Here is an 18,131-nt window from a genome sequence, read left to right as displayed (position 1 = left end):
TCATAAATTCGCCAGGCTCTCCTCGATACAAAAACATGCCAAACATGTGGATACTAATTGCAGTTGAAGCACACTGTGGGGCTCAAAAGGGAGGGGGTATTTCAATTTGGGCTCTCCGATTTAGCTGAATTTCTTCTCTAGAGCCTTTCTGTTACCAGTAACGTGGAATTCCCTATATTTCCATTAACAGCTAATGAGCCTGAGTAGGAACTTGTTTTTTGTGGTTTGTTTTTTTGCTGGCATTTAGGGGTACAGAACATTTTGGATCAGTTTCCATTTATTTTGTGCTCTACGCTGAGCACTTACATCTGGGTTGCCATCACAAGCATTGGTTTCCTGTGATTGCATCATTGAAGTGCCGATGGGGGGAAAAGTGAGAGCCCTTTCACAACCTTTTAAATGCCACGATCTAGATGGTTAATCAGCCAGGGGCAGCATGTGCATCAGCCTTGCTGTTACAGCAAATATGATCCGTCAGTCAGATTGACTGACCGATCACAGCGATCAAAGACCAGGAATCGCTGTAATTGGCGCTCGAATATCTTCCTGTGCTTGACTGCTGTCAGTGATCACTGTCGGCATGGAGCTATCTCTGTGTATTTTCACACCCAGTTTAAAGCCATGATGTACATAGCGCGTCCTGATGCAGGAACTGACACCTGCTCATGACGTGCTATGTACGTCATTGGTCATTAAGGGGTTAAAATCATGCAACGTATTGAAAGTACAGTATGCAATGAAAGAGTTAACAGAATAGAGCATGAGTCATTTTCTATGAAAGGCTTATGAACATGTAGTGAACACCAAGGACACAGTTTGTACTTTAGTATGAAAAGCAAAGTGCTTGCACAGATAAATATATAGAGAGAGACAGCTAATTTTCTCTAATTTGTAACCAAAAATGGGAATCATATCACATGAAATCTTTTACTTTAGGAATAATTTGCTTTTTTTTGCCTTGCTGATCATTTTTCATATTCACTTTTTCAAATACTTTACTAACTTGTTCCCATCAATAAAAACTAATTCTGATTTTTTTAAAAAAAGAAAGAAAAGGTACTGCATGGCAATCATCACACTTAACTACTTCTGAACTGTAGTCAAAAGTTTAGTTCGGTACCCCAACTTGACCCCAAATGTCAAACCCCATAGACGTCACTAGGGGTCTGAAATTTTGAGCTGTAAAATGGTGGCAGTGAAGAGTAGAGGGCTGCAAAAGGAAGCAAAATGGTCAAACACTCATCGGTCTGTTGTTTGATCCTTACCACAGGTCCTGTGTGGTGTGGGATTTTTTACCCAAACAGATGAGTTCAGTAAAGCCTGCTGTCCTTTATACCTGGCTGTGTTGAAGTTGGTAATGCAGGGGTTATGCTGCCCGAATGAATAGGTGGTAGGGTAAGTGGAGTAGGAAGAGGAGGCAACACGGACAGTGAAACATTCAGCAATCCTCAGTGGTGAAAGAACATGCGGCAGAACGTGTGCCGCCTCAGGGCCAGCTGCCACTACATTTACTCAGTGGGCTGTAAGGAATGTCCCTGCCCATGCTTACTGGTCCACATATTGGTGGTTATGTGGATCTTGCCACTAATGATGTTGCGCAGTGCACACCTGATTTTGTACGGAACATATTTGTGTAGAGCAGGGATGGCAAGCCTGTAAACGTTCTGGAGAACCTCTTATTGTGGGACAGACACATATATTTTTTAAAAGTGTCCATCTTCACCAGATGGTATGACAGCATTTAAAAGACTGGAAATTTTAAAATGTTGTCATTGAGGACCAGGCCTCGAGGGTGGGTAGGGGGGTACTTTCAAATTCTCTTCAGTGTTTGGGGGATGAACAATTGAACGCTTCCATGGGACAGGGTGGAGTTTCTTAGGGACAGGCTGCTGGTGGTGGTGTTGTCACCTCATCTCTTTGGGGTTAGCCAGCTGGCCCTGTTGCTCAGGAGGGGGAGGAAGAGGCCGAAACTGCAACAGAAGAGAGAGAATGAGAAGCCTCAGATCTTTCCTGGTTTTTCAGGAGTCTACTCCACTTCAGATCACGATTTGCATTCAGATGCCTCATCATGCAGGTTGAGCTCAGGTTAAGAACATTTATGCCTCTCTTTAGGGTCTAACGATACAGCGACCAAACTACCGGTGTCTACTTGAAGAAATGCCACACCAGAGATTTCCTTTGAACTGACTTTTGTTTCCTTAGTTTGTCGGTGTATTGGCCAGTAGCAGCAGATGTACAGCCTAAAGGCCAGTTGCTATTCTCTTATACCCTTTTCCGTCTTTTGATGTGCAGCTGGGGCAATGTCACCACCTCCTCTTTCTCTGAACTGCTCACCTCACTCGGATATCCTTCAATCAATGTGGGGTCTAGGAACTCATCATCCTCTTCATCATCTTCCACCAAAGCCTCACTCATGCCCTCCTTGCTGGTCTGCACACTGCAGAAAGCCACAGCGGTTGACACCTGTTTTTCATCAACATCATCATCAGAGATGTCCTCCAGAGGAGAGGAGTATTTTATTTTGTTAAACCCATATAGAATTACAAAAAAAATTAAGAAACGTTCATTTTTTTTCTATTTTTTTTTAGAGTTATTTATTTATTTCTTTTTAAGTGAAGATGACAAATATTAATTCTACTTTCGCACCATAGTAAAATCCACAAAAAATGTTTAGGTTGAAAGTGACATATTTATTTTATACATTTACTCACTTGAACGAATCCAAAGCAAAATTCCATTATTTTATAATGACATAATGTACAATATTTTCTTCACTTTTCTCTTTTTATATTCATATATTTTTTTTGTATGTATAATATAAAAGAAAGCTCACTGTTTCAATGTACATTTCATAATTGCGGTATGTTGAGGGTTGGTTTACCTTCATATTCCTTCTAATTTCTGCTTCTATCTCCTAAATTGTTGGTTGTATGCTTTCACCTGCAGTCATGGCCCAAAAGTGTTTGCACCTTTGAAATTTTCCAGAAAATAAGTATTTCTACTAAAAAATTATTGCAATTACACGTTTCATTATACACATATTTATTTGCTTTCTGTGTAATGGAACAGCAAGAAAAAAAATCAGAGACAAAAAGGGAAATTGTACATACGGTAATTTCACACAAAACTCACAAATGGGGGATATAAATTGTTGGCACCTTCAACTTAATATTTGATTGCACATGATTTGGAATAAATAACTGCAATCAATCCCTTCCTATAACCATCTATGAGCTTCTTACACCTCTCAACTGGAATTTTGAACTCTTCTTTTGCAAACTGCTCCAGGTCTCTCATATTTGAAGAGCGCCTTCTCCCAACATCATTTTTTTATTCTCTCTATGGGATTTAGATCCCGACTCACTGCTGCCACTTAAGAGTTCTCCAACACTTTGTTTTCTTCCATTTCGGGGTGCAAGTTAAAATATGTTTGGGGTCATTGTCCTGCTAGAAATTTAATGAGCTTGGCACTCAGATGGAATAATAAGGATCTTAATTCTTCAAAAATCCGGTGTTAAAGCATAGATACCGCTTAAGCACAGATGTTTTGGTCAAAACACAAGGCTCATACCAGTGATGGATGCCGTGGCTCATACACAGCACCTGAGTCAGCCACAGCTCCAGGCTTTCCATCTACAGAAATCTACATACTGATGAATGTCTATATTGACCAAAACGTGTGTGCTTAAGCTGTATCTATGCTTTAACATTGGATTTTTGAAGCAATACGATCTTATTATTCCATCTGAGTGCCAAGTTCAAAACACTTCTAGCAGGACTGTTTATCCAAAACCTAGATTATCCTGTGTTGGAACCTTTCATCCATTTTTCTTTGCCGTCCACATCCAGAGATATAATTTACCTTGCCATGAGTTGTCAACTTCTTGACTATGTTATGCATCATGGACAAAGGAACATCAAGATCTCTAAAGATAGACTTGCAACCTTGAGATTGTTCATATTTTTCAACAATTTTTGTTTCCAAGTCATCAGACAGTTCTTTTCTCTTTCTATTCTCCATGCTTAGTGTGGCACACATAGACAATGCAAAAATTGACTCAACTTTTCCCCTTTCTATCTGGTTTCAGGTGGGATTTTCATATTGCGCACACCTGTTACTTGCAACAGATGAGTTTGAAAAAGTATCATATGCGTGGAACAAAGTTGTGTACCCACAAATGTAGAAAGTTTGCAACAATTTTGTCTGCCCGTGTTTGATGTTTTGTGTGAAATTATATCCAATTTGCCTTTTTCCCTGTTTTTTTTCTGTTGTTCCAATACACATAAAGAAAATAAACACATGTATAACAAAACATGTGTAATACAATACATTTCTAGGAAAAATACTTAGTTTTCTGATACAATTTCAAGGATGCCAACACGTTCAGCCATGATCCCTTTTGGGTTAATTTCATATACTAAGGAGTTTTGAAATAGAATGACTCACTCACAATCAATTTTAGACTCCCTTTTAATACCTCCCCATTTGCTTCTCTGGTTTGAGATAAATTTGTATAGTATATTGGAGACCAATTTAATTATGATCAACATATGATATAGATGTATATACAATAATCCCTATCAGTACGTTTTGGGGTGTGGGAGGAAACCAGAGAACCCGGAGGAAACCCACACAAACATGGGGAGAACATACAAACTACTTGCAGATGTTGTCCTTGGTGGGAAGTGAACCCAGGACCCCAGTGATGCAAGCTGCAGTGCTAACCACTGAGCCACCGTGCACAATACTTGTATGTTGTTTTAAGGTTGACCACATGTTTTCTCTGTTATTACAAATATATTGGTACTTTTGTTAGGACTTAGGGGTCCTCTTGGAAATATTATTGTTTATTTCTTGTACACAATGGTCAGGGGACTCTGATTTGTTGTGGGCTTCTTTCAGTGTATAATGAAGCCCATCACACTTTTTCCCCTTTAATTTGAAAGTTCTTTTTTTGTGTCATTTATATTAATAGAAAAATGTAGTGTATATTTTACTAATCTTCAGTCTGTGTTATACGAAGGTAATCTCCATTACCGAAACGGCTGTCTGGTTGGCCTGCGTAACCTGCCTTCCATATTGCGCATCCAGCATCTGACCCCACTATGGAAGTCACCTTTGGATCTAATTACTGGCTTTTCTTTTGGAGGATATATTTAGTCCTTTGGTCTTTAGATATATTATGTGATAGTGCTGGTCTGTGACATTTTGGGTTGCTGGTGCACATGTGTATCTTGTGTAGTGGGCTGGAGACATCTTTGGTGACCTTGTGTATGACGTTGCCCAAATTAAATTTAATTATATCATTGCTATAGCTATATAGGATATCTGTTTATGTTGTGTCTTTCTCCACCCAATTTTTGTGTCTTATAAACTTTAATAAACTTTTTGCAATTTCATATTTGGGCATTTCATCATTTTTCCTCTTTTTTCCTTTGTCTGTGTTATAATAGCAGTTTTTTGCTATTCTCTCCTTTGTTATATTGATAACATCCTGGTGCTTTTTCTCTTGTATTTCATTGATTAGGACTGGATCTCTGTTTCTTCTGTTGTATGGGATGCCAAGTAAAGCATCCTCCATTGCTACGGTGCATATAGGGACATTCTTTTACGTGAGTCATTTCTATCTATATTATATCAATAGAAGGTGGCCTGATTCTACGCATCGGGTATTCTAGAATTTACGTATTGTGTAGTTAATGTATGATTTTTGTTATATATATATATATATATATATATATATATATATATATATATATATAGATGTTGTTGTGTGTAGTAACCAAGTGTTTGTGTAGGGCGCTGTACATGTTCTGGGTGTTGTGTGGGTGTGGCGGGGGGTGAGAGCGGTGTTGTTTGTGTGTTGCGTTGTGTGTGTTGCGTTGTTTGTAGAGCGCTGTGTGTCTGTAGCGTTGTGTGTGTGTGTTGCACAGTTTGTGTGGGGTGTGTGTGTGTTTTGGGGGGAGGTATGTTTTGTGCAATGTGTGTGTTGTGCGGTATGTGCGTATATTTGTGTGTGCCGCGGTGTTTGTGTGTTGGGTGTTGTGTGTGTGCGGCATTGTCTGTGTGTGTGGGTGTCCATGTAGGGCGGTGATTGTGGTTTCCAGTGTGTGTGTGGTGTGTTGTGCAGTGCGTATGTGGCAGTGTGTGTGTGTTTTGGGGGCAGATGTGCACCCCCCATCGTGCTCCATCCCCCTTGCTGCGCACCCCCCATCGTGCTCCATCCCCCATGCTGCGCACCCCCATCGTGCTCCATCCCCCATGCTGCGCACCCCCCATCATGCTCCATCCCCCATGCTGCGCACCCCCCATCGTGCTCCATCTCCCATGCTGCGCACTCCCCATCGTGCTCCATCCCCCATGCTGCGCACTCCCCATCGTGCTCCATCCCCCATGCTGCGCACTCCCCATCGTGCTCCATCCCCCATGCTGCGCATTCCCCATCGTGCTCCATCCCCCATGCTGCACACCCCCCATCATGCTCCATCCCCCATGTTGCGCACTTGTTCTGGCACCCTCAATCTGTGCGTTGGAAGACGAGTTGACAGACAGCTTAACTCTTTCCCATCAATGCATTGACTCGGACGCTGGGGGTCCTTTACAACTTTTATTAATGAGATCAGTGTAAAACTACAAGAAATAAATGAAAATACTAAGTACAACATACAACATATCTGAGTTACATAGCATTCCATTTGATACAGGACATGCAGGGTAAATGCACTACATGGCGAATACATATTAGCTAATGACAGGATAATACTTGCAGAACAGACCAACTACATTATAATTTTGATGAGCCCTAACCAGGGGATCATAACTCACCGACTGTGCTATGTAGAGGCAAACATAAGGAGCAGAGATCTGGAGAGATATTCAGCATGCAGAATGTGTGTGTTCATGTAACTGAAATGGCTGCTGAAGAAGAAGGGGCAGAGCCTATGCAAGGTCTGATGGGTAACTACATAAGCCTTGGTAGGACAATTTTCATTGCACAGTAACCAGTGAAACATTAAACTAACTGCAGTAAGACAACATTGTCAACAGATGGCGCTGTTGGATATCACTGGACAAGTGGACAGTATCAATGTCAATTACTAAATGTAATCTTATTACTTGGCATAATAAAATAATTATATGCATTTCTATGAAGGCATGACACTCCCCGTCTGGCATCCGGGGGAATGCCACAAACTTAAACTAGAGCAATAGAATAAGTTCAGATACAGGTCTAAGAAACAGCTTTCCACTTTGCTTGGGAATCTTGATTTCCACTTTCCTGACCTGTCCGTCTTGACTTGGGAAGACCTTGGTTACCAATCCTAGAGGCCACTCGTTCCTTTTAGACTGAGTGTTCTTCACTAGGACGACATTCCCAGGTTTCATGTTGGGTCTACTATCTTGCCATTTGTCTCTTGTCTGTAATGTAGAGAGATATTGTTTTCTCCACTTAGTCCAGAAAAGGTCTACTAACATTTGAACTCTTTTCCATTGAGATTTGTACAAGTCTTTTGTAGTAAACTCTCCAGAAGTCGGCATACTCACATTAAACTTCTGGGTGAGGAGAGTTGAAGGGGTGAGCAGAGATAGGTCATCAGGGTCATTGGATATGGGAACCAGTGGTCTGGCGTTCATTATAGCTACTACCTCGGCCATGAAGGTTGTTAGAGTCTCATGAGTGAGCTTCGAAGGACCAAGTTGCAGAAAGATGGAATCGAGGATTCTGCGAGCGATGCCGATCATGCGCTCCCACACACCTCCCATATGAGATGAGTGCGGTGGGTTAAAGGTCCACGTACAACCTAGTTCTGAAAGACGTCTTTCTACTTGGTTAATGTCCAGATTTGAGGGAATCTTTAGTTCACCACATGCTCCTACAAAGTTAGATCCTCTGTCAGAGCGTATATGCTTTACATGTCCTCTGAGAGAAATGAATCGTCTGAAGGCATTTATGAAGCTGGATGTGTCCATTGTCTCAATGACTTCTATGTGTACGGCTCTAATACTCAAACATGTGAACAAGACGGCCCAGCGCTTGCTGTTTGCATGTCCTCCCCTAGTCTGACGTGTGACAACTGACCAGGGACCAAACACATCGAGGCCCACGTTAGTAAAAGGAGGTTCGGTACTCAAACGGTCTGCTGGTAGGTCTGCCATTTTTTGGGATTGACAAGAACCACGGAGTTTCCTGCAGATGATACATTTGAAGATGACTCTACTCACAAGTCGCTTAGCTCCTGTTATCCAGAAACCCGCTTCCCGTAGGGCTCCTTCAGTTATCAAGCGCCCTTGATGTCTAACCTGTGCGTGATAATGCTCAACCAGCAGGAAAGCAACATGGCCATGAGGAACAATGATTGGAGTACACTCGTCATTTTCAAGCTTTGCATTTGAAATTCGTCCCCCGACTCTCAGCAGTCCTTGAGTATCCACAAACGGGTCCAGTTTTTTAAGGGGACTATCTTTTGGGACACTTCTGTGGTTCCGGAGGGACTCTAGAGTCTGGGTATAAGCTTCATGCTGTACACAACAGATGATTGCGTGTTTGGCTTGCGTGAGCTCTTCTACTGTGTAAGCTTTATGACAACGATGCCAGCCTTTGCATGGAGCTGGTCTCGACTGTCTGTTTTTAAAGGATCTAATGACATGGATCAGGCAAGTCAAGGCTCTGTAGGCCGATCTACAGGTAGAGAATCTGAGGAAGCGGCGAGAATCAAGGTGCCTGTTGGTGATCGTTGTGCTAAGTGTGGAAACTTGAGGCCGTAGCTCTACATCTGATTCTGGTTCGAAGAGTTCATGTGTATGTGTCTCGTGAGCAGTGGGTACTGGTTGATACAGAAATGCAGGTCTGACTAGCCAGTTAGTGTCTTTGAGGCGTGGTGCCGATACCGCTCTGGTCGCATGGTCTGCAGGATTTTGGTCGGTTGGTATTTTGAATATTTTGTCCATGAAAGCAAAGAAATGTACCTCCATTTCTGGCTTCTTTGAGAAACTTGGCTTTAAGTAGGTAAGGCGCTTTAGTGCCATCTCTTTGTTGTTAGGAAGACAGGGTCTTTGTGGCTTGAATGGTAGTGGAGCCACCCAGCTGTCGTTTTCATCCTTGTGAAATCCTTGATCCATTATCTCCAGGAAGGTCTCGTCTTCAATGGAATGGGCTCGTTTATAATCTTCTTTGGTCTTTTGAAAGACAGCGCACCCTAGATGATCTTTGTCTCCGTCGCACAATTCATCCATGGCGTATCTGTCTTTCCCACCATCTAAGTGTGCTGAATTGGTGAGATTTTCCTTCACTGGGAATTTGTTGGGGCAGGGTAGGAAAAAGGATGGACGGCCACTCTCCAATGTGTTCGTGTAGAGAGATTGGATGTTGTTCGGCTTGGGAACTTTTCCGAGGCAGACGTCCCCTATAACTACCCATCCTAGATCTAGCTTCTGAGCGTAGGGCGAGTTATGAGGACCGTTTATCTGTTTCCTCACCTTGTGAACTCTGATGATGTCTCTCCCCAGCAAAAGGACCAACTTGGCTTGGGAATTAAGTGCAGGAATGAGATGCGCTATGTTTCTCAAATGGGGATGGTGTAGTGCCGCTTCTGGAGTGGGTATCTCTTCTCTATTGTTCGGGATGGCATTGCACTCGATTAATGTAGGAAGGGGTAAGGATGTCTTCCCATCTAGGGATTCGATTTGATAACCTGTTGCCCTCCTGCCAGATTCTTCACTCACTCCTGTACATGTTTTCAGTGAGTAGGAGCAGCTAAGTCCCTTGATTCCAAAGATGTCAAAGAAAGCTGAGCTGGCGAGTGATCTATTACTCTGGTCGTCGAGTATAGCATAGAGTTTAACCGCTTTTTCTCTGTAGCCCATAGGGTAAACTGTAACCAGACAGATCTTTGAGCAGGATTTGTTAGTGAGACCTTCTCCACAAACTTGAGTGCACTGGGGTGACACTTCAGGAGGTGTACTGTCTGTCTCCTCCCCGCCGTGCTCTGTAAGTCGGTCGATGTGCGTGGAATTCTGTGGGGCTGGTTCTGGGTGTAGAGCTGTGCTGTGCTCTTGACTGTTACACTCCGAACAAGTGATACTGGCATTGCAGTCTCTAGCTAAGTGAGATGTGGATGCACAACATCTGTAACATATGTTGTTTTCTCTGAGGAAGATTCTACGGTCTTTAAGAGATTTTCCTCTAAAACTCCTGCACTGTTGCAGTGGGTGAGGCCTTTTGTGTAGGGGGCACTCTTTGTCTGGGTCAATTGTTAGTGACCCTTCAGGTTCTGTTGTACTGTGGGTCTTGCGTGATGAATCTGTAGCAGACACATTAGTTTTGTGTACAGTGATAGGTGAGCCTCGAGGGTTGCGTACTGGAGCAGGCTTACCTGTTCGTGGGTTGATGGGATCTGCGGTGGAAAGGTCAAAGCTGGGATCATTCCTGATCTTGGCTTGCTGGCGCACAAAATCTACGAAGACATGGAATGGAGGAAACGGCACGTTGTGACGTTGTTTGTAATCTGAACCCCGGTTCAACCATTTCTCTTGCAGACTGTAAGGCAACTTATTCACTATGGGTTTAATACCTCTGGCTGCATCTAGGGACGCGAGGCCTGGCAGGTCTCCTTCAAACTTGGCGACTTGGAGTTCTACCAAGAGGTCGCTCAATTCTCTTAGCATGTGAAAGCTCTTATTAGAGATCTTGGGAAAGTCCTCCAACCTTTTGAAGAGGGATTCTTCTATCCTCTCTGAAGAGCCATAGCACTCATCAAGTCTCTCCCATAACAGGCACAAACCTTTGCTCGGGTGGTTGATGCTGATATCCCTGATGCGTTTTGCATGTTCTGCTGATTCGTTTCCTAGCCACTTGACCAAGAGATCGATCTCTTCATTGGCAGAGATGTCCAGGCCGGCCGTGGCGTTTCTGAAGGAAGCTCTCCACGCTCTGTAACTTTCAGGACGGTCGTTAAACTTTAAAAGACCTTTGGTGAGTAACTCACGGCGTGCGAAGAACTTGAGGAAATCTGGTAGCTCTTGATTTCTGAGAGGGTGGTCCTGATACATGTTGCTATGATGAGGTCCCAGTGAGTTATTGTTGCCATCAAATACGTTGTCGCCATGATAGTCACCATCGGGGTCCTCCATTTTGGGACGGTTCGCTGTGTAATAGGAATCTACAAACTTGGGTGCAGGTGACACTGATGGTGTTAGGTGGACGGAATTACCTTCATGCTTAACATGGGATGTTTGTTGAATGAAGGTTGATGGCTGAATGGCAGGATTAAGTCTCTCTCTTGGAGCTGAATGTAGACGGTCGTCTGATGCGGTATGCTTTAGTACGTAGTCTGAAGTGCGTTGTGAGATATCCCGATGACTGAGTTCGGGTCCGAGCCTTAACCTGAAACTTTTACTGTCGCTGCGTGCTGCTTCTTCTAAAGCCTGTACTTCAGCTTCTGCTGCTGCTGCTTCTGTGTCTACAGCAAGTTTTGCAAGGTCGGCTTCTAGACGTGCTTTTTCTGTCTTTAATTTCAACTCTTGTTCAGCAAAGGCAGCTCTCACTTTGGCGGCTTCCGCCTTCGCCCTGGCGGTGGCAATTGCAGCGCTGCTCACAGACTTCCTTGAAGCTGACGAGCTTACATGGGAGCGTGTTACATAAACTTCAGATCCTCTATCTGACATGGTGTCTGTATGCGGCTTGACTGCTCTCTGATAGAAGTCGGCGTCTATGCTTCAACCCCGTTAATAGCAGTCGTTTTACTGTTCTGGCACCCTCAATCTGTGCGTTGGAAGACGAGTTGACAGACAGCTTAACTCTTTCCCATCAATGCATTGACTCGGACGCTGGGGGTCCTTTACAACTTTTATTAATGAGATCAGTGTAAAACTACAAGAAATAAATGAAAATACTAAGTACAACATACAACATATCTGAGTTACATAGCATTCCATTTGATACAGGACATGCAGGGTAAATGCACTACATGGCGAATACATATTAGCTAATGACAGGATAATACTTGCAGAACAGACCAACTACATTATAATTTTGATGAGCCCTAACCAGGGGATCATAACTCACCGACTGTGCTATGTAGAGGCAAACATAAGGAGCAGAGATCTGGAGAGATATTCAGCATGCAGAATGTGTGTGTTCATGTAACTGAAATGGCTGCTGAAGAAGAAGGGGCAGAGCCTATGCAAGGTCTGATGGGTAACTACATAAGCCTTGGTAGGACAATTTTCATTGCACAGTAACCAGTGAAACATTAAACTAACTGCAGTAAGACAACATTGTCAACAGATGGCGCTGTTGGATATCACTGGACAAGTGGACAGTATCAATGTCAATTACTAAATGTAATCTTATTACTTGGCATAATAAAATAATTATATGCATTTCTATGAAGGCATGACACTCCCCGTCTGGCATCAGGGGGAATGCCACAAACTTAAACTAGAGCAATAGAATAAGTTCAGATACAGGTCTAAGAAACAGCTTTCCACTTTGCTTGGGAATCTTGATTTCCACTTTCCTGACCTGTCCGTCTTGACTTGGGAAGACCTTGGTTACCAATCCTAGAGGCCACTCGTTCCTTTTAGACTGAGTGTTCTTCACTAGGACGACATTCCCAGGTTTCATGTTGGGTCTACTATCTTGCCATTTGTCTCTTGTCTGTAATGTAGAGAGATATTGTTTTCTCCACTTAGTCCAGAAAAGGTCTACTAACATTTGAACTCTTTTCCATTGAGATTTGTACAAGTCTTTTGTAGTAAACTCTCCAGAAGTCGGCATACTCACATTAAACGTCTGGGTGAGGAGAGTTGAAGGGGTGAGCAGAGATAGGTCATCAGGGTCATTGGATATGGGAACCAGTGGTCTGGCGTTCATTATAGCTACTACCTCGGCCATGAAGGTTGTTAGAGTCTCATGAGTGAGCTTCGAAGGACCAAGTTGCAGAAAGATGGAATCGAGGATTCTGCGAGCGATGCCGATCATGCGCTCCCACACACCTCCCATATGAGATGAGTGCGGTGGGTTAAAGGTCCACGTACAACCTAGTTCTGAAAGACGTCTTTCTACTTGGTTAATGTCCAGATTTGAGGGAATCTTTAGTTCACCACATGCTCCTACAAAGTTAGATCCTCTGTCAGAGCGTATATGCTTTACATGTCCTCTGAGAGAAATGAATCGTCTGAAGGCATTTATGAAGCTGGATGTGTCCATTGTCTCAATGACTTCTATGTGTACGGCTCTAATACTCAAACATGTGAACAAGACGGCCCAGCGCTTGCTGTTTGCATGTCCTCCCCTAGTCTGACGTGTGACAACTGACCAGGGACCAAACACATCGAGGCCCACGTTAGTAAAAGGAGGTTCGGTACTCAAACGGTCTGCTGGTAGGTCTGCCATTTTTTGGGATTGACAAGAACCACGGAGTTTCCTGCAGATGATACATTTGAAGATGACTCTACTCACAAGTCGCTTAGCTCCTGTTATCCAGAAACCCGCTTCCCGTAGGGCTCCTTCAGTTATCAAGCGCCCTTGATGTCTAACCTGTGCGTGATAATGCTCAACCAGCAGGAAAGCAACATGGCCATGAGGAACAATGATTGGAGTACACTCGTCATTTTCAAGCTTTGCATTTGAAATTCGTCCCCCGACTCTCAGCAGTCCTTGAGTATCCACAAACGGGTCCAGTTTTTTAAGGGGACTATCTTTTGGGACACTTCTGTGGTTCCGGAGGGACTCTAGAGTCTGGGTATAAGCTTCATGCTGTACACAACAGATGATTGCGTGTTTGGCTTGCGTGAGCTCTTCTACTGTGTAAGCTTTATGACAACGATGCCAGCCTTTGCATGGAGCTGGTCTCGACTGTCTGTTTTTAAAGGATCTAATGACATGGATCAGGCAAGTCAAGGCTCTGTAGGCCGATCTACAGGTAGAGAATCTGAGGAAGCGGCGAGAATCAAGGTGCCTGTTGGTGATCGTTGTGCTAAGTGTGGAAACTTGAGGCCGTAGCTCTACATCTGATTCTGGTTCGAAGAGTTCATGTGTATGTGTCTCGTGAGCAGTGGGTACTGGTTGATACAGAAATGCAGGTCTGACTAGCCAGTTAGTGTCTTTGAGGCGTGGTGCCGATACCGCTCTGGTCGCATGGTCTGCAGGATTTTGGTCGGTTGGTATTTTGAATATTTTGTCCATGAAAGCAAAGAAATGTACCTCCATTTCTGGCTTCTTTGAGAAACTTGGCTTTAAGTAGGTAAGGCGCTTTAGTGCCATCTCTTTGTTGTTAGGAAGACAGGGTCTTTGTGGCTTGAATGGTAGTGGAGCCACCCAGCTGTCGTTTTCATCCTTGTGAAATCCTTGATCCATTATCTCCAGGAAGGTCTCGTCTTCAATGGAATGGGCTCGTTTATAATCTTCTTTGGTCTTTTGAAAGACAGCGCACCCTAGATGATCTTTGTCTCCGTCGCACAATTCATCCATGGCGTATCTGTCTTTCCCACCATCTAAGTGTGCTGAATTGGTGAGATTTTCCTTCACTGGGAATTTGTTGGGGCAGGGTAGGAAAAAGGATGGACGGCCACTCTCCAATGTGTTCGTGTAGAGAGATTGGATGTTGTTCGGCTTGGGAACTTTTCCGAGGCAGACGTCCCCTATAACTACCCATCCTAGATCTAGCTTCTGAGCGTAGGGCGAGTTATGAGGACCGTTTATCTGTTTCCTCACCTTGTGAACTCTGATGATGTCTCTCCCCAGCAAAAGGACCAACTTGGCTTGGGAATTAAGTGCAGGAATGAGATGCGCTATGTTTCTCAAATGGGGATGGTGTAGTGCCGCTTCTGGAGTGGGTATCTCTTCTCTATTGTTCGGGATGGCATTGCACTCGATTAATGTAGGAAGGGGTAAGGATGTCTTCCCATCTAGGGATTCGATTTGATAACCTGTTGCCCTCCTGCCAGATTCTTCACTCACTCCTGTACATGTTTTCAGTGAGTAGGAGCAGCTAAGTCCCTTGATTCCAAAGATGTCAAAGAAAGCTGAGCTGGCGAGTGATCTATTACTCTGGTCGTCGAGTATAGCATAGAGTTTAACCGCTTTTTCTCTGTAGCCCATAGGGTAAACTGTAACCAGACAGATCTTTGAGCAGGATTTGTTAGTGAGACCTTCTCCACAAACTTGAGTGCACTGGGGTGACACTTCAGGAGGTGTACTGTCTGTCTCCTCCCCGCCGTGCTCTGTAAGTCGGTCGATGTGCGTGGAATTCTGTGGGGCTGGTTCTGGGTGTAGAGCTGTGCTGTGCTCTTGACTGTTACACTCCGAACAAGTGATACTGGCATTGCAGTCTCTAGCTAAGTGAGATGTGGATGCACAACATCTGTAACATATGTTGTTTTCTCTGAGGAAGATTCTACGGTCTTTAAGAGATTTTCCTCTAAAACTCCTGCACTGTTGCAGTGGGTGAGGCCTTTTGTGTAGGGGGCACTCTTTGTCTGGGTCAATTGTTAGTGACCCTTCAGGTTCTGTTGTACTGTGGGTCTTGCGTGATGAATCTGTAGCAGACACATTAGTTTTGTGTACAGTGATAGGTGAGCCTCGAGGGTTGCGTACTGGAGCAGGCTTACCTGTTCGTGGGTTGATGGGATCTGCGGTGGAAAGGTCAAAGCTGGGATCATTCCTGATCTTGGCTTGCTGGCGCACAAAATCTACGAAGACATGGAATGGAGGAAACGGCACGTTGTGACGTTGTTTGTAATCTGAACCCCGGTTCAACCATTTCTCTTGCAGACTGTAAGGCAACTTATTCACTATGGGTTTAATACCTCTGGCTGCATCTAGGGACGCGAGGCCTGGCAGGTCTCCTTCAAACTTGGCGACTTGGAGTTCTACCAAGAGGTCGCTCAATTCTCTTAGCATGTGAAAGCTCTTATTAGAGATCTTGGGAAAGTCCTCCAACCTTTTGAAGAGGGATTCTTCTATCCTCTCTGAAGAGCCATAGCACTCATCAAGTCTCTCCCATAACAGGCACAAACCTTTGCTCGGGTGGTTGATGCTGATATCCCTGATGCGTTTTGCATGTTCTGCTGATTCGTTTCCTAGCCACTTGACCAAGAGATCGATCTCTTCATTGGCAGAGATGTCCAGGCCGGCCGTGGCGTTTCTGAAGGAAGCTCTCCACGCTCTGTAACTTTCAGGACGGTCGTTAAACTTTAAAAGACCTTTGGTGAGTAACTCACGGCGTGCGAAGAACTTGAGGAAATCTGGTAGCTCTTGATTTCTGAGAGGGTGGTCCTGATACATGTTGCTATGATGAGGTCCCAGTGAGTTATTGTTGCCATCAAATACGTTGTCGCCATGATAGTCACCATCGGGGTCCTCCATTTTGGGACGGTTCGCTGTGTAATAGGAATCTACAAACTTGGGTGCAGGTGACACTGATGGTGTTAGGTGGACGGAATTACCTTCATGCTTAACATGGGATGTTTGTTGAATGAAGGTTGATGGCTGAATGGCAGGATTAAGTCTCTCTCTTGGAGCTGAATGTAGACGGTCGTCTGATGCGGTATGCTTTAGTACGTAGTCTGAAGTGCGTTGTGAGATATCCCGATGACTGAGTTCGGGTCCGAGCCTTAACCTGAAACTTTTACTGTCGCTGCGTGCTGCTTCTTCTAAAGCCTGTACTTCAGCTTCTGCTGCTGCTGCTTCTGTGTCTACAGCAAGTTTTGCAAGGTCGGCTTCTAGACGTGCTTTTTCTGTCTTTAATTTCAACTCTTGTTCAGCAAAGGCAGCTCTCACTTTGGCGGCTTCCGCCTTCGCCCTGGCGGTGGCAATTGCAGCGCTGCTCACAGACTTCCTTGAAGCTGACGAGCTTACATGGGAGCGTGTTACATAAACTTCAGATCCTCTATCTGACATGGTGTCTGTATGCGGCTTGACTGCTCTCTGATAGAAGTCGGCGTCTATGCTTCAACCCCGTTAATAGCAGTCGTTTTACTGTTCTGGCACCCTCAATCTGTGCGTTGGAAGACGAGTTGACAGACAGCTTAACTCTTTCCCATCAATGCATTGACTCGGACGCTGGGGGTCCTTTACAACTTTTATTAATGAGATCAGTGTAAAACTACAAGAAATAAATGAAAATACTAAGTACAACATACAACATATCTGAGTTACATAGCATTCCATTTGATACAGGACATGCAGGGTAAATGCACTACATGGCGAATACATATTAGCTAATGACAGGATAATACTTGCAGAACAGACCAACTACATTATAATTTTGATGAGCCCTAACCAGGGGATCATAACTCACCGACTGTGCTATGTAGAGGCAAACATAAAGAGCAGAGATCTGGAGAGATATTCAGCATGCAGAATGTGTGTGTTCATGTAACTGAAATGGCTGCTGAAGAAGAAGGGGCAGAGCCTATGCAAGGTCTGATGGGTAACTACATAAGCCTTGGTAGGACAATTTTCATTGCACAGTAACCAGTGAAACATTAAACTATCTGCAGTAAGACAACATTGTCAACAGATGGCGCTGTTGGATATCACTGGACAAGTGGACAGTATCAATGTCAATTACTAAATGTAATCTTATTACTTGGCATAATAAAATAATTATATGCATTTCTATGAAGGCATGACAGCACTCCCAAACGTGCTCCATCCCCCATGCTGCACACTCCCCATCGTGCTCCATCCCCCATGCTGCGCACTCCCAAACGTGCTCCATCCCCCATGCTGCGCACTCCCCATCGTGCTCCATCCCCCATGCTGCGCACCCCCCATCGTGCTCCACCCCCATGCTGCGCACCCCCCCATCGTGCTCCACAGTCACACATCAGACAGTATACACGCACACATCTGATCGCATACACTCACACCCCACTTCTGCCTGTGCCCTCCGGTGTGCGGTCCCAGCAGCTGTGCGGCACGCAGTGCTCCTCTGCCTTCTGCCGACACGCACACACCAGATCGCATACACGCACAAACCCGATCGCATACACGCACACACCCGATCGCATACACCCACACACACATTGACGATATTGCACATACGCGCTCACACTCACAACATCCGGAGATACCACATGCTTCTGGCCATGTGATCTTCCGGCAGGTCCTGGAAGGTCACTG

At 44.4% G+C, this 18,131-nt stretch overlaps 2 protein-coding genes across 3 annotated transcripts in view; one reads left to right on the top strand and one right to left on the bottom strand.

The window, feature by feature from the left end:
• The window catches only part of GRIN2A (glutamate ionotropic receptor NMDA type subunit 2A), an 812,513-nt gene that overhangs the window by 573,588 nt on the left and 220,794 nt on the right, over positions 1–18,131 (top strand). The window lies entirely within an intron of this gene.
• Positions 6,772–17,328, bottom strand: LOC142245296 (uncharacterized). 2 transcript variants are annotated; one of them, XR_012724758.1, is made up of 3 exons: positions 17,305–17,328; positions 12,066–17,109; positions 11,677–11,870 (listed from the first exon to the last, which is right to left on the bottom strand). XR_012724758.1 is itself a non-coding variant. In XM_075317909.1 (2 exons), the coding sequence occupies exon 2, from the start codon at positions 11,663–11,665 to the stop codon at positions 7,202–7,204; it is 4,464 nt and encodes a 1,487-aa protein (XP_075174024.1). In that variant the 5' UTR covers positions 11,666–11,870; positions 12,066–12,423; the 3' UTR covers positions 6,772–7,201. The 2 variants fall into 2 exon arrangements, 1 of the variants encoding a protein (XP_075174024.1); XM_075317909.1 differs by lacking the exon at positions 17,305–17,328 and having other exon boundaries at positions 6,772–11,870; positions 12,066–12,423.

The sequence above is a fragment of the Anomaloglossus baeobatrachus genome, chromosome 7 (assembly GCF_048569485.1).
Source record: "Anomaloglossus baeobatrachus isolate aAnoBae1 chromosome 7, aAnoBae1.hap1, whole genome shotgun sequence".
Lineage (NCBI taxonomy): Eukaryota > Metazoa > Chordata > Amphibia > Anura > Aromobatidae > Anomaloglossus > Anomaloglossus baeobatrachus.
Note: the sequence above shows the minus strand (reverse complement) of the source record. Positions and strands in the feature narration are given on the sequence as shown.